The following is a 21,879-nucleotide window of genomic DNA, read 5'->3' as shown; positions in this document are numbered from 1 at the left end:
TGATGTGGGAAGCAAGAAGCTGGTGTTTTGGCAAATTACAGTTTCTGGTGTGCATGCTTGAGAGTCAGAAGGCCACCTGCCCTTTCCTAATCCCAGATCTCAGTTCCTCACATATAGCAATAGCCTGCATGGGGACTGCATAGGTGAGTCTGAGCACAGTCACCTCAAGGGGAGCACAAGGTAAATTCAGAAGGGAGGCTCAGTTCAGAAAATTTGAGAAACCGGTCCAGGCACACATCATTCACTACAGGCTCTCAGGAAAAAACCACATATGCAGCAGTCCAGAAACCACAAGCCCATGAAAGTTGGTATACTGCAAAGAACTGGGATTCATGCTCTGAATTCAGCCTCAAACTCATTGGTGGACATAGGCATGCCATTCTTCTCAGGCTCCGTTGTTTTCTACCTCCTCATCCTCTCAGCAATTTGGGATCAATCATGCTGCCAGGTTTGTTGTAAGGATCGAAGAGCTGATGTACATGAAAGACTTCACTAAAAATGTGTGGAATACACTAATAGTCCATTATAATATGGTTATGCGCCATGGTCGCAGAGGTTCTGCATTCACATCATGTGTCCCTAATGTTTGTTTGCATGGAGACTTACCTGCTTCTTCTGGAAATGGAACAAAGTAAGAACCTGAATATTTTCTGTAAGCTTTTTGTTTTAATTTAAGCAGGATCTAATTAAAGACAATGCTATTATGTCTGATGCTATTTCTGATTTTAATGTGTGTGCGGGGTGGGGTGACTTGTATTATTTTTAATGGATGTGGTCCTCTAAAACAGTGTTTCTCAAACTGTGGGTCGGGATCCAGTAGGTGGGTCACAAGCCAATTTCTGGTGGATCCCCATTCATTTCAATGTGCATTTTGTTTTGTATACATTAGACTTGATGCCACCATGGTATGTGACTGCATTTGGGGAAATGTTACTGATCTGTACTTTTAACAGATGCTTTAACAGATGCTACTATGCTTTTAACGATAGCCAATGCGGCTTTCCCCTGGTACCACTTATCTAAGGCACTGTTCAGATTGGGAACACCACCAATCAGTGTATGGCAGTAGTTCTCAAACTTTATCACCGGGACCAACTTTTTAAAATGACAATCTGTTGGGACCCACTGGAAGTGATAACATTAACCTGAAAGTGATGTCATGGCTGGAAGTGACACCATCAAGCAGGAAAATTTTTAACATTCCCCATACAGCAAAATCAAGTAAATTAATTATGTAAGTAAATTAAAAGTTCACCATAAGTATAAGTTTTAACATTTATTTGAAATAAAGAAGAATCCTAGCTAACCCCTCCAAGCAGCTGCTGATCTATTTAAAAAATATTCCCCAAACTTCCGAAAGGCTGCAATCCTATGCACACTTACCTGGCAGTAAACCCCTCTGACTATCACTGTTAAAAGCATACGCACTGTAGCATGTTAAAAGTACAGATCTGAAACATTTCCCCAAATCCTGTTACATACCATGATAGCATTCACTCTAATATATTAAAAATAAAATATACATTGAAATGAATGGGGACCCACCTGAAATTGGTTTGCAACCCACCTAGTGCATCCTGACCCGCAGTTTGAGAAACACTGGTGTCTGGTATCCTGCTGCTTTCCTCTGAGCCCACCCAAGGAGGGAGTTGTAAAGAGAGTTTGACAAATGAATACAATGCTTCCCATTCCCTTGGGTTTTCAAAAGCTGCAGAGGAGTATTTCTGCATTTGGTTAAGATTTTTGCTTGTATTGCACCATTTTTCCCACCAGGGGGAGCATGAACTCTTTCTTTCTCTTCAGTGGGGCAATATGGGAACGATTCAAACAGAAAGCATTTGCTTGCTTTGATTTATTTGTTAAACCAAGCAAGTATCTCTGGGGCCTTTTTTCCAAATGTTTTATTTACTTAGGGCTCTCTTGAGATGTATTTATTTTCAAGGAGTATATGTGTTCGCACGTACACATATGCATACCTCTATCAATTCCTTTCCTCTTCGTTTTGTTAATGGTTAAAAGTACACACTTTCAGTTTCAGTTGTCCTCTCTGGAGACCTGCAGGCCAAGTCCAAGATGACAGCCATGTTTTCCTTAGAGTAATCCTCACTGAGCAAATACAGAGCTCAGATAGGAAAAACTGAGGGTTCGGTACTTCATTTCTGACTCAGGACAAACTCCCATTTTCTCTAATGAAGTCATTTCCTTGTGACTCGACTGGGAATATTTGCAGATAATGGTTTGCAGAAAATTTTGTCAGCAAAGAAATTATTCCTCCAAAATGGCTTCATTCCATTTAGTAAAGCCAGAACCTCACAGCCTCTTCTTCTATCTAAATTATCAAGTCTTGAGCCCAGTAAAATGCAACATTCACATTTTAAATGAGTTAATATTCCCTGTGTAGTTCCCCATTTGTCTTCCATGGTCTCATCTCTCTATTTTTATTCACACTATTCAATGCTTGCAATAGGAGAGTCGGAATTACCTCAGAATGCCCGATGCGAGGGAGCGCACCAGGATGCAGGTCTCTTGTTATCTTGTATACTCCTTGAGGTATCTGGTGGGCCACTGTGAGATACAGGAGGCTGGAGTAGATGGGCTTTTGGCCTGATCTAGCCGGTTTTTTCTTATGTTCTTATGGTGTTTACTATTTTCACTTGTGAATCTGAAAACCCCTCACTTTCTAAATAGCTTTGCCTTTATGGTTTTACTAAATAGCATCTTCAGGGGGAGATTTTTATTAGGAAAAGGGAATGGAAAAGGGTTAACCTTTCCCTCACACCATGATACTTGTTCTGGATCACACACCAACAGCCACTGTTTAAAGACACAGAGATACAAGTACACTCTTGTCATGTCTAGTTTGGTCCTCTTTGCATGAGGAGTCCTCCACCTTACTTTGATTGCAGCATCTTGCCAAAAAAAATATCCCATTTGCAGCTGGATTTGGTAGACAGAATAATGTTGCAACACAATTTGGGAACATATTACAAACTTTAAAACAGTTTAGTAGTCATTTTCTCTACCTAGGACAGTGTAATGCGGGTGGAGCCTTATAGAGAGAGTTTTTAGCATCAATCCATAATTCCCATGAGTTTTAATGGGAAAAAATAACACCTAAGGTACCAGATAAACAGATATATGGTGGTAACATAGACATGACCTAGCCCTCCATGGGAGTTGTTCCAAAAACATCTCTGTGGAGAAAAACATGACATTTTCTAGTTGTGTACAGCTGAAAGTATTTGAGTGGTAAGCCTGTGGAAGTATACACATTTGTTTAGAACATCCCAGATAAAGTTCAGGATAATCCCGATCACCCCCCTTTAAGGAGGTGGTTGGAGTTTGTTTTGCCTGGCCAGGACACGAGGGTCCAGTCCCTCCCCAATGGGGGAGGTGAAAGGGGGCTGGGCTGGCAGGCCACATCAGACCCTTAAAAGGGGACGGGACCCAGCCCTCTTCCTCTTTGTACATGGGGGCACCGTGGGAATAGCATCTGTTGCTGCTCTCCGGCATTCTTGAGGACAACAGCAGTGGGTGCTTCCCAGCAGAAGTTGGATTGCAAGGTAAGGGGGGGAGGGCTGCCCGACTTACCCCCTTGGTTTGCCCCTTCAATTTTGTTTCTAACCCTTAGCCCCCTGCATGGCATTTTCCCCGATTTTCCCACGGTGCCCACCATTCGGCATGCACCCCCCCCCGTTTGCCCATTTCAACACCTGCGTTCTCCGGGTGGGGGAATGCGTTGGCAGCCCGCCGGGTCGCTCCAGGCGCGGGTGGTGGGGGAGCTGCGCAGGCCGGGTTGAGCGACATGTGCTATAGCTGTGGGGCCGGCTGCCCCAGTCGCTTCTCCCGCGGGCGGGCGGGCAGGCGGGCGGCCGGGAGGGCCTCGGTTGGCCTAGGCGGGCACCAGCTCTTCATGTTGCTCTCCGGGCCCTGGCCTGCGGTTCGGGCACTGACGAAGGGGGCTGCCTCCGGGGACCGGTGGGGGCCGCCATCTTGGGGAGGGCCTTGCTCGGCTGACCCTCCATTTTTTGACTATGCTGCGCATGCGCGAGGCCGGCGCCATCTTGGGATGGTCTTCGGCCTTCGTGCATGCGCAAATCGGCACCGGCGCGCGAGACCGGCACCATCTTAGGGGGGTTTATTCCGGGCAGCCACAGGTGCCATGTTTTGAGGGTCGCTCCCTCCACGCCTGAACAAAATGGCGATGGCGCCAGTTTCGCGTATGCGCGACTGGCGCCATGTTGGGAGTGCTTGCCCTCAGCCTCCCCTCGCCGCCATCTTGGGAGGGTTTTCTCCCCCTTGCCGCGTGCTTGCGGCGGCCGGACCGGGCCCCGCCGGCTGCCTGTCATGGCGCGAACAGCGCCGGTAAGGGGCTGGACCACCCCCGTGCCGTGCGCTAGGCGGGGGTCATGGGGTGGCTGCCCCCCCGGGGCTTTTTGCCCGGTCGCCATGTTGGGCGGGACAGCCTTCGGCCTCCCTCGCCGCCATCTTGGGAGGGTTTCCCTCCCTGCCAAGTGCTTGTGGAGGCCAGGCAGGGCCCCTGCTGGACCGCCTGTCATGGCGCGATCAGCGCCATGCGCTTGGCTGGGGTGGCGGGGGCTGACCCCCGCGGGGCGTTTGCATGGGTGCCTTGGACCCCGAGCCCCGCTAGGCCATAGGTGACAGTGCGGTCGGCGTCTGGAGGGGCTGGATCCCCCCTTCTTTCTCACCCGCTCGGCAGGGTGGGGGGCCGCACCCCTAGGTCGGTCTAAAGGGTGCCTCTGACCCTCCCCCCCAGTGAGTAGAGCACCTGGGAGCCTGGCTGTCTGCCATGGTGCCCCCCCGCATTGAGGGCAGCTAGGTTCACCTTATGCGGGCTCCTCATTCACCCCCCATGGGCAAATGGGTTGGTCTTTTTCCCCTCTGGTGGTTACCCCCCCTGAGTTGTCGGGCTTCATCAGGTCCCCCTTCCAGGCGCACCCTGAGGGTGGTGTGCGACCGGGGGTGGGGCTGATGGGGGTCTCGGCCTCCCTCACCCCGTTGAGGCTTTGTTACAGTATTGGTATGCAATCGCTGCTCATGCGGGTTATACGGGAGAGTGTATTGGGCACTAACTGCTTGTTTCATCGCTTCCCTTCCAGGTTAGCTCCTTGTGCTTTGCTCAATCTCTCTTCATCATCCGTAGGTCTCAGCGTAGAGCCAACCGCAGGGCGGCTGCTGCCGCATTGCCGGCTGGGAGCGTGGGGGCTTCTACGGCAGGACAGGTGGTCCCCACACCAGACCTGGATAGCATCGCTGCACAGGTCATGGCAGTACAAGGGGAGATGGTGACTTCATCAGGTACTCCCCAAGTGGGGGGCAATGCCCCGTCTGAGAAGCGGGCGTGCTCCTCCTTGTCCAATGTCCTGCAAGGGATTTTGGACAGGCTCACAGCCTTGGAGGGTTGCAGGCCGGTGACAGTGGCGACGCCAGCGGCAATGGAGAGGCCTGCTTTGGGCCATGCTTTAACCCCGGCGAGAGAAGCTCCAGCGGCCTCTGCAGACAGCAATGCAGTTCCATGTATGTGGCAGTTCCCATGTATGTGGCATGTTCCCAGCCCCGACACGGGGGCCCAGGCCGGCAGGGGTGAGTATGAAGGGAGAGGCTTGGCGGGAATTGCGGGAGTCTGGGGAGGTTGCGCTGTTCCGCACAACCAGCAGAGGTGCCCAGGGTCTGTAATTGATGGCCCAGAAGGGCAACCAGGTTTGCCTCAGCCTTCACCTGTCTTGGCTGTGGCGAAGACTACGCAGCCCCGCTGCGTGGCAGTATCTACGCAGCTGTTGGAAGGCAGACAGCCAGCCTCCCCACATGGATGGGCTGCCCAACAGAATGCATGTCAGCAGGGTGGTGCAGCATCGGCAGGGGTGGTGTCGCATTCGGGCCCCACGCAAGCACAGGACAGTGCCCAGGGAGCAAGCGCACAGCTGGCGGCAGGGGTTGCAGTGACAGGCGAGCTCCCGGCTGTGCAGGGGGAGGTTACCCAGCGTTACAGCTGGCCAGCGCAGCACAGGCTTGGCAGGCTGGGCTGCTGGTACAGAGTGGGGCAGGGCCGGCAGTGGGTACATGGCCACTATCGTCCCCTGCTTCCAAGGTGGTGGTTCAGGGGGCTCCCCCCTTCCCCCTATGCCATACGGGGAGGAGGCGCTTCCACTGGGGGATCATTTGGCCCCAGCAGTTAAAGAGAAGATATGGAAGGGTGAGTATATGGACCTTTTCAGCCTTCTCCACAGGGAGCCAGAGCCTGAGATCAGGCCAGGGAAGTGCAATAGAGAGCATCAGACAGTTCGTAAGCCTAAAATTGATCGGAATTGGACTAATTGGCTGGCAGGGTTTACCATATACATGGGGGTAGTACTACAGAGAGACCTGTCCAAAGGCCCGGCGCTGGTAAAGTACTTGGACATGATTCACAGGGCCTTTAGGGGATATTCTGGTTCAGGTTGGTTGGCGTATGACGAGCAGTTCCGCATGCGCTTGGGAAATAATCCTCAGCTTTCTTGGGAGAGGACGAACTCAGAGTTGTGGATGCAGCTTGTGATGGCGGGAGGTGCTGCCGGGGGCGAGCGCTCAGACAGCGGCCACCTGATTGCCAGGAGCAGCAATTCGCGCCCGATGGGGCTGCCACAGGTGGGAGCGCCGGGCCGGCGGGTTCAACCCCCGCGGGCTTGCAATGAATATGCTTTGTCAGGGTACTGCTCTAGGTCAAGCTGTACCTTCCAACACAACTGTGGACTGTGCGGCGCAGGCCACCCCATCACCTCCTGCCCGAGGGGTTACCACGACAGGAGACCTAGGCAGCGAGCTCAGGTCAGAAGAAGGGAGGGGGTGCAGGTGACATGCCCGCTTCCAAAGGGGCCAAGTCCGATTAGGCTACCAGTGTTGGCCGAGCTGCTGCGCGACTACCCTGATCGCGCTGCGGCAGAATTCCTGTGGGAAGGTTTCAATCAGGGTTTCCGTATACACTCACCACATCCCAAGGGTGTGAGCTTAGCTCAAAACTTGAAGTCAGTCAAGGGCATGGAGGACATAGTCCAGAGGAAGATCGCCAAGGAGGTGGGTTTGGGGCGAGTGCTGGGCCCTTTTCCTACTCCCCCGTTGCCTGACCTTAGGGTTTCTCCGCTGGGGGTGGTGCCTAAGAAGGCCCCAGGGGAATACCGCCTCATTCACCATTTGTCCTACCCCAAAGGGACGTCGGTGAATGACGGAATTCCCGACCAGTACTGCACGGTCTACTACACGTCTATTGACCATGCAGTATGCATATTGAGACACTGCGGCCCAGGTGCGCTTATGGCTAAATGTAATATCGAGTCCGCTTTCCGCCTGCTTCCGGTGCACCCTGCAGATTTTTGCTTGCTGGGCTTTGCCTTCCAGGGCCAATTCTATCTGGATCGGTCACTCCCAATGGGGTGTTCGCTGAGTTGTGCCACTTTCGAGCGCTTTAGTACAATGCTGGAGTGGGCCCTAAGGAAGCAGTGCGGAGCGCGAACTACCACGCATTATCTCAATGACTTTATTTTTATGGGTCCAGCTGGCACAGGTCAGTGCCTGAGATTGCTCACCACTTCTGAGGCACTGGCACGCGATTTAGGGGTCCTGCTGGCTCAGGACGAGGGCCCCTCTTCCCGCATGACCTTTTTGGGCATCGAGCTTGACTCGGTGGCGGTGGCAAGCAGGCTACCGAGCAACAAGCTGACAGCGCTAGTGTCCCGATTGCAGGCTGTGATACAGGCAAAGAAGATTACGCTACGGGAATTGCGGGCGATGGTAGGGCACCTGAATTTTGCTTGCAGGGTGGTCATGCCAGGGAGGGCCTTCCTGCGTAGATTGTGCGAGGCCATGGCGGGGTTGCGCTCGCCACACCACAGGGTGCGGGTCACAGCGGCCATGCGGGAAGACATGGTGGTCTGGCTTCATTTCCTGGAGGAATTCAACGGGGTTTCCTTTTGGCGTTCTGAGCAGCTGCTCAAAGCCGACTTGCAGGTGCATTCAGACGCAGCGGGAGGTTTGGGTTTCGGCATCTTTTTCCATGGTCGATGGTGCGCTGCACCGTGGCCGCAGGGCTGGGTGCAGGCCAGCCTCACAGCTGACCTTACTTTCCTGGAGCTTTTCCTGATAGTGGTGGCGGTGCACATTTGGGCTGGTGAGTTCCAGAACGCCACGGTGCATTTCTGGTGCGACAACCAGGCAGTGGTGGCAGTAGTGAACTCGATGTCATCCAAATCCCCCAGGGTCATGAGGCTTGTGCGGCATTTCGTCTTGCAATGCCTGCGCATCAACGCTCTTTTTGTAGCTCAGCACGTTCCAGGGGTTAAGAATTGCATCGCGGATGCTTTGTCTCAATTTCAGGAGGACCGTTTTCGGGAACTCGCCCCTGGGGCGGCACCATCCCCAGACCAAATGCCTCCTTGGCTCTGGGACCTTGGCTTACAGAGGTAAACGAGGTCATATGCGCCTCACTGGCGCCCAGCACGCAGAGGGGCTACTCAAGGAAGGTAACGGAGTTCGCTGAGTTTAGACTGGCATCTGGCTTGCCCAGCCTATGGCCGGCACCGGTTGAGCACCTGCTACTTCCTTCTCCACCTGCAGCGGTCTGGGAGGGTGGTTAGCTCCCTCCCGGGCTTCATGTCCGCCATAGCCTTTGTTTCAAAAGCAGGGGGCTACCCCGATTCCACTCAAGACTTCAGAGTGCGGAGGATGTTAGAAGGCTTTGCCAGGAAAGCACCCCCTCTCCGGGACCACAGGTGCCCTATCACACCAGAGTTGCTCAAGGGTATAGTGGGGACCTTCGCAACCCTCTGTGCATCACCAGGCGAAGTTCTACTTTTCAGGGCTGCATTGCTGACAGCCTTCTTTGGCTCTTTTCACCCCAGTGAGTTCCTGGCAAAAAACAAGACTGATCAATCGGCGCGGGCCCTACGGAGGGCGGACCTTACCTGGGTGCCCGGAGGAGTCTCAATTGTCCTCAGACAGTCTAAGACAGACCAAAGGGGCATTGGTTGCTCGGTGACTCTGAAGGAGGTAGTAGGAATGCCATTGTGCCCAGTTGCGGTGATGAGGGAGTATTTTGCACTCTCGGGGGAGCGCTCAGGGGCGCTGTTCCAGCATGGGGATGGCTCTCCTCTCACGCTGTTCCAGTTTCGGGCAATTTTCTCACGAACTGGGGGTTTGGGGACTGCAGCCTAGGGAGTTTGGCTTGCACTCCCTCCGCATTGGGGCAGCCTCTGCAGCGGCTGCGTTAGGGCTGTCAGGGGAGGACATACAAAGGATAGGTCATTGGCATTCGTCAACCTACAGGCGCTACGTGCGCAAATGATGCGTATAGAGGCTGGGAATACCCCATCTGTGGGGGGAGCAGCGTAACAGGGGATGCCTTGCAGTAACATCTCTGTTTTTCATCTTACAATGGTAGCCCAATACGCGTGTTAATCTGCGGCCACTCCATTATCTTTTGGGCCTGCAAGAGTGCGGCTGCTACCCCCCTCGGATCGAATCTGGGCCTCGGCCCGGCAGTGCAGGTGGCTTGGCTAGCCAAGTGGGGCATGAGATGGGGCCAGCTGCTGCCCGCGTTGATGGAGTTCCTGAATGTGAACCCCCCACCGGACATTTTGGTGCTCCACCTGGGCGAAAATGACCTGTGCAGGATGTCCGGTCTGGCTCTGATAAGCAGAGCTCACAAGGACATCGACACCCTTATGGGTTGGCTGCCGGAGACCACCTTGGTTTGGTCGGATTTCTTGCAGCGTCGTGTGTGGCGGGGGGCTTTCTGCTGCACTAAGGTTGAGAGGATGTGCAGGAAAGTTGGCAACTTGGTGTCTCGTGCTGGTGGCAGGGTGGTCATGCATCCTGCGATTGTGTTCTCACTACCTGGTATGTATAGGGGCGATGGTGTTCATTTGTCAGAGGGAGGTGCAGACATCTTTCTTAAGGACCTGCAGGATGGCCTTAAGTTGCTTCTGCCCCTGTTTGGGAGCGGGGGGGGGGGTCAAGCGCTAGGCTGACCCCTCCTTGTGGCAGGTGGTGCAGGTTAGGAGGCATGAATAGGACTTTGGCATGCACCTTCAGGCGGCATAGGCAGGGCAGAACCCTATTTCAGTCCTCAGGGGCTTGGCGGCACAAGGACGTAGACGGGCCCCTGGCCGGGACCGCGGGGCACACCTCAGAGGCTCAGCGGCTCGAGGTGGCGCAGTCTGCGGTCCAGCTGCCTTCCCCTTAAGGGATAGACATGGATGAGACGCGCCGTCCCAGCAGCGGGGTGTGGTTCGGAGTCGGGTGCATGCCCGCCTGGAGGCAGAGGTTTCTGGTACCGCCCAGAGGTCCCTCCCGCACCACAGGGGCTTTCGCTGCCTCGGATGCTGCAGGTCTCAGCCTTTGCTCCTCTTTTTTATGTGGAATAAAGTGGCCCTTTCTCCCATATCTGTTGTCTCGAGTGTTCATTGGACAGTGCAGAAACAAATGAGTAGCATACTTTACTTGCTCAAATTGAATTACACATGCTCAGTAAAGAAAACAATAAAACAGAAAAACGACTTAAATAGTGCAGGTAATTCCACCTGCCATTCTACTTACTAAATACATACCCAGGAATGAGAGTGAGACTGGAGAATGAAGCTACTGTTCCCTCACTTGGTCTCAGTTCCTGTCTGCCTTTCATAGTTTTCAAAGAGACAGTATGTATTTTTCAGCTGTAAGGGATTTTCAAGGTAATTTTGAGTATGCGATTTTGACTTCAGATGCTGACTCTGGAACATAACATTCAGGTAAGATGCAAGCTGAATGTGTAATGTTTCTATCCACCCAAATTCATCTTGAGAAACCCCAAGATGCTTATGTGTATCCTGTTGACTTGTTGTCCCCCAAGTTGTCAACCAAGAGGTGACAATAATTGAGGGAAATTGCAGCTCCTTGATCTTTCCGCTCTACCACAAATCTGGCTGTCAGACTTGACCGGATGGAGTGCTAACACAGCACGTGTACACATTAAAATCAATACATGAGCAGCATATTGAGGAATGAGAGTGTAGACTGGGAAGCTTAAGACAGATATGAGGGCTTGTAAGATCTCAGTCTCCAAAGTGGAATTTCTCTGAAATGATTTCTGTCCAAAAAAATAAGTAAGTAAAAATTAGGATTTAGAAGAACAAAATCAAGTAGTGGTAACCTGTGAATTATTCTCAAAACCAGGGGTGTCCAAAGTTTTTGGCAGGAGGGCCACATCATCTCTCTGACACTGTGTCGGGGGCCGGGGGAAAAAGAATTAATTTACATTTAAAATTTGAATAAATTTACATAAGTTTACATAAACGAATATATTAAAGATGAACTTATATGAATGAATGAAGGTCTTGCAATAGCTCAAGGCCTATAAAAGGCCTTGCACAAAGCAAGACTAGCCTTTCCTTTGCTGCTGCTACTGCATCACAAACGTGAAACAACAAGCAGTGGAGGGAGCTCTCATCCCACAGCTCACGCGAGAGGTCAAAAGATCATCCTCACGCTGAAAGCAGTTGTGTCAGGCCAGTGTGGGCTCCAACAAATCTCTGGAGGGTCAGAGGCTCATTGGAGACTGGGGGCTCCCTGAGGGCCACATTGAGAGGTTTGGGCACCCCTGCCAAAAACCATCAGAGTTGAGGCGCTTTAAACACCCAGCCACAATGTGCTTCCTTGTCCAGGTTGCCAGTCATAGCTCAGCAGAGTTGGACAAAAACAAGCAAGTATCTCCAGCAAAGCCAAAATAAATGCACGTGTTTATTATTTTTTGTTGCAGCAGAAATGTAATGGTTGAGCCAGGCTAAAATTTTCCTGTTAGTAACCTACATTCCCCTCTTCTAGGTACCAGACATATCAACCCCAACATTGTATATATTACTGCTGTTGCATTAACCTTTTTTTTTCTTTTCAAAAAAGGAAGAGAAAAACCTTTTTGTGTGGTCATGACGGAAGGTTATTTTTGTTTTAATGTTGGCTGCTGCAAATACCACCCAGGTTCTGACATGTAGTCCATTTTCTGTCTTGGTGCAGTTTTAGTTATATTTTTTTCCACAGTCCCGTAACAAGAACTTATTTATAGCTAGCTACATGAAAAATGACCCTTTGTATGCACACAGATATAGCCATCCAATTAATGGTCCCAAACTATCCACAGTACTGGCACTGGATGGTTTTCTGTGCTTCTCCCCAACCTCAGAGTTCTCTTCCTCCAGAGATTTGCCTGCGCTTGTACATCTTCCACAAGCAGTATGTGAAGTTTTTCCTCATTGTGACTTTGGTAATCAAGCATAGTGAACAATGGGGTGGAATAATTAGTCTATCATTACTGTCCCTGAGCCCTTCAAGTAGTCTGTAAATTGAAGAAACAAACAAAAAGTGTACAGTACTAGGAAGACCAAAACAAAAATTAAGTGCAATAATGGTGTTCTAGATCAGGGGTGTCAAACATAAGGCCTGTGGCCCCCAAGAGCAATTTATCTAGCCTCCTTTATAATTGGATTCTCCCAATGTGATAATTGGGATCTCTCATATCTTGAAAATATGAACAAGATTTACACAATTTCTCTTTTGTCATTTGCAGCTAATGTTTCTATGTGAGAACAAAGTGCTTATATCTGGCCATCATCTCATTAATTATATCTTGCCATCACTTCCTGCTTAATGATGTCACTTCTGGCCCTCAGCAGGCAACATGAATGTTAACCAGCCCTCTGTATGAAACAAGTTGACACCCCTGCTCTAGATGGACACTTAAGCAGTGATTCAGTCGATGCTCTGACACAAGTTGAATCATAGGCCAAGGCTATGTGAGAGCAGACAAAGTATCAGTAAGCTATTGAGCAGTGAACTGAAATTTTCATCCCTTATTCCCATACGGCCCCTTGGACCACATTCCTGTAGTAAATCATAAAGTAAAAAGTGGATTTCATGTTCCTATCAAATTTCAGTCAATTCATAAAACGGGACGTAGGACACTCTATGAAATGCTTCACGTTTCGTTAAGAGGTGCCACCATTTACACACATTAGCACACAGGGATTTATGGTTCCAGTCATGAAATTTATTTTGCAGCACTCCATTTTATGATATTTTGTTCAAGTGAAGTACTCTCTGTGGAGCAGTGAGTCATAGGATCTCTTTAACTTCTCAAGTAAAAGCAAGTTAAGCCAAAAGAAAAAGAAAAAGAAAAACAATAATCATCACCCAAAGTTTCGGATCAAATAAAGAGGGAAGTTGAAGTCACACCATTCATTGTATGAGTATTTAAAATGGGGGTAATGCAAGCTGTAGTTTTTCTTGGCTCCAAGAAGCCTATTACATTTTTGAGAATCTCAACTTTCATTTAAAATACTTATATGGACTACTTGAGGAGACTGCCTTGAAAATTATACCTGTTGGGTAGACAAACATAATCCCAATAAAACAAACATAAACCCAATTTTTTCAAACTCACATTTTCAAGAAGATTAGTTTGGGTATTGTGACAGCCCTTTTGTTCACCCTTCTGGCTGTAATGCCAGATGTAATGCAGGGCTTTCAGCTAAAAACCGTGCAAGAAGGGCACATTCTGGAGCAGTTTCTATTCTAGAATCTATTCCTGAGTGCGCAATAGCATCCCTCTAAATAACCCTTGGAAAACAAGGACATTCTGATAGGTCCAAATTCACCTCACAGTTAGCTTGGGCATCACACCCCTCCCCTCTAGTGTTATTAACTCATACAGGCAGAAACCTTGGTCAGTTTTCAAGATGTGGGCTGAATATTAAAAAGGCCATACTGTGAACTCTTTCTCATGTGCTCATGTAAGGACACCAGGAATCTCCTATCAGTCAGTCACATCCATGTCTGAAGAATCACGGGAAATACAGTGCATATTGCAGAGATGTTTATTCTCTGAGAGTTCTGTTCAACTACAGCAGGCTATGGTTCACAAAAGCTTATGCTACAATACATTTGTTGGTCTTAAACATGCCATAGGAGCCTGTATAGTTTTTGTAACTACAGACTTAATATGGCTAACCTTCTGAAATTTCACCATTTTTTGTTCATCAGTTGCTAATTGTTCCCCAGACGAGAACTATAATGTTGGAAGATAAGTAATGTATATCCATGTCTAAGTCAGCAATTACAACACAGTATAGCTGTAGTGTAATTACAGCTATAAATTTTCTACATTTTTCGTTAGAAGAGTGAATTATGAGTTCAAAACATAAAAATAGTAACACCAAAACTGGCAATAAGATACCTCACCCAATTTCTAAGGAACTTGCATAGTCAGACAATTGGTCCTGATCTGTGGAATCTGACATGTAGTGCTCTCCAAAGCTTCAGGCAGGGATGATCTACCTACAGATACAATGCTAGAAATAGAACCTGAACTACAGAACACTGAGCTACACCCACCTCTTGTTCTTACAGTCCTCTAAGAATGGAAATTACAAACCTGCACCCTTTCTGAATTTCCAGATATTCTACTAAGTTCAAGTGCAGATTGATTCACCCGACCAGCATGCTTCTGGTGGATGTTTAGGTTCTTCTTCAGCTCACAGTCTTTGTTCATGGTATGTTGGACATCTGTCTTGCTTGCTAGGGATAGGAAGTCACCACAAACAGAGAATCACAACAGGCCAGGAAAAAAAGCAGTCACCATCACAACAGCAAATTGGTCCCAAGTCAAACAAAATGGCCCAGAATGCCTACAGAGCTGGATACAGCCCCATGATTCAGGAAACAAAAACTTAACGTTGACAGTGCCTATCATCTTGTCAATCCAATGCACAAGAAATATTACCTGTTATAAAGAAAGAGAGCAGAGAGGGAAGGCCAGAGGCATGTTCTAAATCAGAGATAATAATTACTGGAGGAAGTAATTACAAAGTCTATGTGATCTAACACCACAACAAATACCCACGCTAGGCAACAGTGCAAAAACATATCCACATTCTGCTATTCATGAGACAGCCTGTCAGTTTTTGATGGATGATAGAAAATTCCGTTTTTGAAGTAGAAGGTATCCATTACAATTCGGGATTTGCCATAGATTGGTGTCCTGATGTCCTTAACAGCATCTCCTGAAAAACAAGTGCAGTTGTATCAATTATCTTCAGGTACGAGGTACATTGTATGACCAGGTAAACCAGGAGTAAGACATAAAATGGACATAGCTTATTTATGATTATTAAATTGCCCCAGTCTTTTTGAATCCATGTCAGTTGAAAAAAAGATCACAGTAGTTTACAAAAAATGTACAGAACAAAAACATAAATTAAATTAAAAAGCCAATGATTACAAATAACTAAAGCCACTGTAACTTTTAAAGTGAAAGATTGTTTGTGGTGTGTTTGGCAATTTTTAGCTTGTGGCTATGGCCCTGATTTATTTATTTATTTTTTTAATAATTGCATGTACAAGACATTATATTCTATTGTAAATATTATCATGTATTATTGCATGCTATAACTAGCGGTGTTTGTTTCTGGTAAGATAGGGTTACAGCCTTGCTCTTACTGAACACTATGGGCTTACTTCTGAGAAAGATAAATAACACCATTTTCAAACACCTCTAGCTATAATGGATTGCTTATCATACAGTAATAAAAACCATCTACTTTCTAAATGTACTTAAACAAATAATAAACAAACATCTGGAAAGCCTGACTTTTAAAAATGCCTTTCCTTAATTCAAAATTTGACACTTTTAGAAACATGTTTGAATTGAAGGCAAGGAGTGCAAAACCCAATTATCTGGTCTTCTGATAAAGAGAAAAGCTGCAGATTCCTCAAAGATTCTCTGACAGCAGAGAAAGGTTGTGATCAGGGATATACAGGATAATCCTTACACAACTCCCCTTTAGAGACAGGAGGACAAACTAGCATTAGGGAGATGCCTCCTAGTCCAGCTCCCACTTCTGTCAAGTTGAGGCCTCCTGTTAAACAGAGAGGAGGGCACCCCAGTGCTTGCGTGTGGTGCAGGGAGAATTTGGCTTACCATTACAGGGCCAGTTTGGCCCCGAGTACAAAGAGTGCTTCTCTCCTCACCCAAATGCTCCATGAGCCCTACAGTAGTAAATATAGAATGTACAGGCGCTGAGCTTTGAGATGTCTTTGCATACTTGGCAATCTGGCAGGCACACCTGCGACTGCGCAAACACTTTGTTATCTATGTTGAGTGTTGAAAAGCCAGTGCTCAGGAAAATAGTAGAAGGTTATAGAAAGAGCTAGCCTTGAAGATGTTATGAAGAAATCATATCTATGGAATGTGTTTGCGGTTAAGCTAGAGAGCCAGCTGGTTACAGCCAGTATGAATGTCAACATCCTCTTAGAAATTTCCCTATTACATAGCCTTATATCATGTGTTTTGAGACTTAATAAAAAGCTGGTTCAGGAGCTGGAGACACTTCACTTCTCCCTTGATTTCATTCTTGCTCCTGCTTCCAGCCGTTTTGCACCTCTCTGAAACCTGTGTCTGTTGTCTAATTCTTGCCATGGCTTCTCTGCCACACCAAAGCAGCATCTCAAGCTGCTCCTCAAGTAGCACTGAAATGCTACACCCTACTCTTTCTATCCTGTTATCCAAATGATGTCAAAATAATTCAAAATTCTGTCCAACCCCCTACACCTCAATAATGTTTTCAACAGCTATGCAAATCCAGCCTTGTAACTCGCACTTTTGGGGCTAATTTCAGCTTTTCTCTTGAGTCCCCATTTCCACTGAAAAAAATCCCATTTTTGCCCTATTACCCTTGCTTGTCCTCTGCCTCCTTTCTCCTTCTGTTCTCCCTGTGTTCATTTTTAGATTGTAGGTTTCTTGGGGCAAAGATCTTGTTTTTTGGGCTTTAAAGCACACTGCACTATACGGAGCTAATTATGCATAATACTTCAAACATTAGCAGCAGCTTTTTCCTCATGTTCATTGCACCAACAGCACATAAAAGTACAGTAGTCCCCAGAGATGAAAACTTGAGTGTACTTGGACTCGAGTAGCAAAAATGCAGGTTTTTCGCAACTCAAGGAAAATTCGAGTCATGAGCACCAATGACTCGGGGCCAATTTTTAGATTGTGAGCCCTTTTGGGACAGGGAGCCACTTAGTTACTTGATTTTTCTCTGTAAACTGCTTTGTGAACTTTTAGTTGAAAAGCGGTATATAAATACTGTTAATAATTAATAATTATGGGCCTCTAAAGGTCAACTCTGTGGTACTAGAAGGTATTTATTAACTATTATTTATGTTAATAAATAATAATAATAATAATAATAATAATAATAATAATTTGCGACTCATGGCACTGACTTGGAAAAGAGTCATGACTCAGACAGACTCAAGACTTGCTTTTGTGTGTGCTTGAGACTCCGTTTTTTGTGTGTGTGTTCTTGCTTGTTTTTTATTTCATCACTTCCACAGCTCAACTCTTTTCTCAAAATGACTCAGACTCAAGTCAAAATGACTCAATAAGTGGCTCAGGGAAAGTCGTAATGGGAGTGTGCTATAACTCATGGATGAGTCAAGTCATAGCGTCACTGACTTAAGACTCAACTCGAGCAAAGTGACTCTGGCACATCCCTGATAGACCCACTCGGGAGGATTTGGAATAGAATGCCAGCTGTCAAATTACACAATTTTCAAATTCCCTCACAGATCAGTCACAAGTAGTACATTGATAAGAAAATAGTTAGATAAACAGCTCAGCCAGTGGTTTCCTGGCTTTTGCGAAATCTGTATCAGGCATTTTAGGTTGTAAACTGAAATACAAAGCACAAGTTATTTCCTAGAAGTGTACTGACTACATAGTCTGCCAGGGTTCAGGCATTGGCCTTGGAAGCTATAGTTGGTGGAAAGGCTTGCTCTGAACTTGTTTTGAACTCCCTGTTTTGACTATTAGTCTTTTTGAAGGAGCCTGAGTGATCAGAGGATCTACATTTTTAGCTTACCCTGAAGAAAACTCTGCTTGTGAAACAATAATGCATCAAACAGCAGGTTAGCCCCATTATGAAGAGAAGAGATAAAAGTTTAGTCTTCAAAGAAAGGCTGCCAATTCTGGCAGCTGCCCCATAAGCAGAAATTCAGCAGATGCAGCCTTTCAAAGTCTTCATCTACTGAATTTCTGTGTATGAGGCAGCCACTGAAGGCATAGGAAAAGGGTTGGTAAAATGATGGCAGCCCTAGTCAATACATGGGCAGCCCAATCCTAAACTGAGCTGGTATAGCCAGGCCACATGGCCTGTGCTGCCTCCTATGCAGCCTAGGAGACAGCTAGAGATCTCAGAGGATATTTTTCCAAGATCAAAGAAGTCCCTTAGGGAAGGCTGGGGCTTTACCCAGGTAAAGTCCCAACTTTTCCTATGGGGCCCAGGTCTCAAAAAAGACATAGTGGAAATTGAAAAGGTGCAAAAGAGAGCGACTAAGATGATTACTGGGCTGGGGCACCTTCCTTATGAGGAAAGGCTACGGCGTTTGAGCCTCTTCAGCCTAGAAAAGAGGCACCTGAGGGGGGACATGATTGAGACATACAAAATTAAGCATGGGAAGGATAAAGTGGATAGAGAGATGCTCTTTACACTCTCACATAACACCACAACCAGGGGACATCCACTAAAATTGAGTGTTGGGAGAGTTAGGACAGACAAAAGAAAATATTTCTTTACTCAGCGTGTGGTCGGTCTGTGGAACTCCTTGCCGCAGGATGTGGTGACAGCATCTGGCCTGGATGCCTTTAAAAGGGGATTGGACAAGTTTATGGAGGAAAAATCCAGTATGGGTTACAAGCCATGATGTGTATGCGCAACCTCCTGATTCTAGAAATGGGCTATGTCAGAATGCCAGATGCAAGGGAGGGCCCCAGGATGCAGGTCTCTTGTTATCAGGTGTGCTCTGTGGGGCATTTGGTGGGGCCACTGTGAGATACAGGAAGCTGGACTAGATGGGCCTATGGCCTGATCCAGTGGGGCTGTTCTTATGTTCTTATATAGTTTGCAGAAATCTGGAAAGCCTGTCTATGGTTGCCTAGCCTGGGAATAGGCGCTAGGATGTGGCATGAACCACATCCTTTCTCCATGAAGCGCACAATCAAGATTAAAATACAAAGCAAAATAAAATAATAAACATTAAAAAAATTAAAAAATTAAAACAAGATAAAATGCAGTCAGCAAATAAAGACACATAGTAAAAGACATAATTTATAGAAGCAGCCCTTATAGGACCTTGAAGGCTTTCCTAAATAGAAATATCTTCAGGCCCTGCCAGAATGTCAATAACAAGCAAGCTATTCTCAACTCAAAGGAGAGGGAATTCCACAGTGCAGGTGCCACCACCAAAAAGGCCCTGTTTCTGGCCCTCTCAACAACGGCACAACCAACAGGGCCCCTTCTGATGACCTGAGAGAATGGACCGGACTATACGGAAGAAGGCGGTCTCTCAAATACGCTGGTCCCAAGCCATTTAGGCCTTTAAAGGTCAAAAGCAGCACCTTGAACTCAGCCCAGAAACGAATTGGCAGCCAGTGCAGCCACTGGAGCAGTGGCATGACAGAGTCAAACCGCTGAACTCCAGCAACTACACGAGCCGCTGCGTTCTGCACTAGCTGTAGCTTCTGGACCATCTCCAGGGGCAGCCCCATGTAGAGGACATTATGATAATCTAATCTTGATGTCACCATGGCATGGACCACTGTGGCCAGATCCGCCCAAGACAGGTACGGCCGCAGCTGGCACAGCAGGCGAAGGTGGGCAAAGGTGCTCCTGGCCACAGCTGACACCTAGACATCCAGGAGGAGCTGTGAGTCCAGGAGAACCCCAAGCTGCAAACCTGCTCTTTCAGGGGTAGTGCAACTCCATTCAGAGCAGGGCGATATTCCAGCACCCGCATCATGGATTTCTGCACCAGGAGGACCTCTGTCTTGTCCGGATTTAATTTCAGCTTGTTCACCCTCATCCAGACCCCAACTGCCTCCAGGCAATGCTCCAGGACAGAGACAGCCACCCTGGAGTTCGGTGGAAAGGACAGAGCTGAGTGTCATCCGCATACTGATGGCACCCAACTCCAAATCCCCAGATGACCTCTCCCAGCGGCTTCATGTAGAAGTTAAACAAATGGGGGACAGTATAGAACCCTGTGGCACCCTGCACCTCAAGGGCCAGGGTGCTGAACAGGAGTCCCCCAGTACCACCATCTGGGACCTGTCGGCCAAGAAGGACCAGAACCACTGCCCCCAATCCCCACCTTGGCCAACCGTCCCAGAAGGGCACCATGGTCGATGGTGTTGAAAGCCGCTGAGAGGTCCAAAAGGACTAGCAAGGATGCACTCTCTCCGTCCAGCCCTCGGCATAGGTCATTCACCAAGGCAACCAAGGCCGTCTCCATCCCAAAGCCAGACCTGAAGCCAGATTGAAAGGGATCCAGATAATCCACGGTATCCCTTTCAATCTGGGATCAGTTATGAAATGGCAACAGATGACTATAATGACAAGTGCGTGGTAAATAAAGCCATTAGGAGGTACAATCAGAAGCTAGTCCCAGCAGCAGCCATTGTATTTCCAAGTGTGGTATTCAAACAAAGTCTCAATGTACTGGGTGTGTGTTTGGAGACTAACATTTCCTCAGCAAAGTCCATAAAAGGAAATGAAATTTTGTGTTTGTGTGTGCACACAAGCTTGTGCAAACTATATATGTGCATGCTGGCAAAAAGAAACTTAACAGTTGAGTTCCTGCTAACCTCATAGACTACCATATGCCTCTTGTGCTGCGGGGTCAATAGGGTCACTACAAAACAGGTTGTGCTTACCTAAGCGCCAGCCGTACTCCCATGACGACAGTACCGGGTAATGAAATTTCTCCTCGGGGCTCTTCATCTTTCTCTCTTGGAGGTAGCGACATCTTCCTTTGCCTTCGTGAGAGAAGCCCTGGTAAAGCAGCTGTGTTGTCTGTGGAGTTGGCGCTCTCATCTCTGGAAGCGGTTCCTGAAGACTAGGACCTTCCCTCTTCTCCAGCAGCTGCTGCTTTCCCTCCTCCTGAGCAGGTTCTTCCTGACATTTAGGAGACCTCAAACTCTCTTCAGGGGAGCAGAGAGCAGGCAAGAAATACTTCCTCTTGGAGGTCCCATAGTCAGGCAGATGCCGGGTGTACTTGTGCCCATATTTTACCTTCCAGTTGACCCTGCAGAAGGCCTCCTTATTGATTAGCTCCCTCCAGCCATCCTGTTCCCCAGTGGTTAACAGGCCTCTCATGGCCCTGGGCAGAGGATTGAAGCCTATGCAGCTATTGTTGTGTGCTTAGTGTAAGTTAGCACTTCCTGCTTCTGGTGACCAAGGAAACAAACACAAAAGGGCTGGTGAAGCTGGGCTCAAATTACCATCACCAAGCAGGGACTGCAGTTAGCACTCTATTTCCCCGCCAGAGACTGCTATTATAATGCAGATGTCCTGCAAGAGAGAAGCTGAAAAGCCTTAGCTGAAGCTTTACTACTAGAATCAGTCAACAGGTGGAAAAATTACCCCACAACTCAATCCGCTTTATGCAACTGTGGAGCTTGTGAATCAGAGTGATAACAGCAAAGACAGCATTCTCCCTCTTCCTCCCCACCCATGACGACCATCTCCCTTCACAATTTCTCCCCCCCCCCCCCAGAAATCATACCAAAATGCTTGTGTGGAAGTCAGAACTCACATCATAAACTGGATGCTAGCGAACAGATTTCCCCAGATTTGATTTCCCTGGTTTAAAGTTGTGCTGGCATCAGCCCAACATAAATCAAAGCAAAACTCAGCAGAAGCCACAGAATGTTAGATTGGCTGCTGTTCCATGTGGTGCCTGCATTTTTCTCCACAAGCTGGCCCTGTTCCCTGCTCAGAACCCACCCTGGGTGTTGGGTGAATA

The 21,879-nt window shown here is 48.0% G+C and overlaps 1 protein-coding gene across 1 annotated transcript; it reads right to left on the bottom strand.

Moving 5' to 3' along the window:
• Window positions 1-14,955: 14,955 nt before the first annotated feature.
• Window positions 14,956-21,230, bottom strand: LOC136638946 (protein SPMIP1). The gene is made up of 2 exons (XM_066612973.1): window positions 20,789-21,230; window positions 14,956-15,080 (listed from the first exon to the last, which is right to left on the bottom strand). Exons 1-2 carry the CDS (start codon window positions 21,228-21,230, stop codon window positions 14,956-14,958), a joined length of 567 nt encoding a protein of 188 aa, XP_066469070.1.
• Window positions 21,231-21,879: the final 649 nt, after the last annotated feature.

This window comes from Tiliqua scincoides, chromosome 2 (assembly GCF_035046505.1).
Source record: "Tiliqua scincoides isolate rTilSci1 chromosome 2, rTilSci1.hap2, whole genome shotgun sequence".
NCBI classification, from domain to species: domain Eukaryota; kingdom Metazoa; phylum Chordata; class Lepidosauria; order Squamata; family Scincidae; genus Tiliqua; species Tiliqua scincoides.
The sequence above is the reverse complement of the archived record's forward strand: the minus strand, read 5'-3'. Positions and strand labels throughout refer to the sequence as shown.

Excerpts from the sequence above, each read along its gene's own strand:
- LOC136638946 (XM_066612973.1), bottom strand. The coding sequence starts at position 21,230 with ATGAGAGGCCTGTTAACCACTGGGGAACAGGATGGCTGGAGGGAGCTA. Across the intron at positions 15,081-20,788 it reads GGAGTACGGCTGGCGCTTAG|GAGATGCTGTTAAGGACATC; the intron begins GTAAGCACAACC and ends CTTGTTTTTCAG.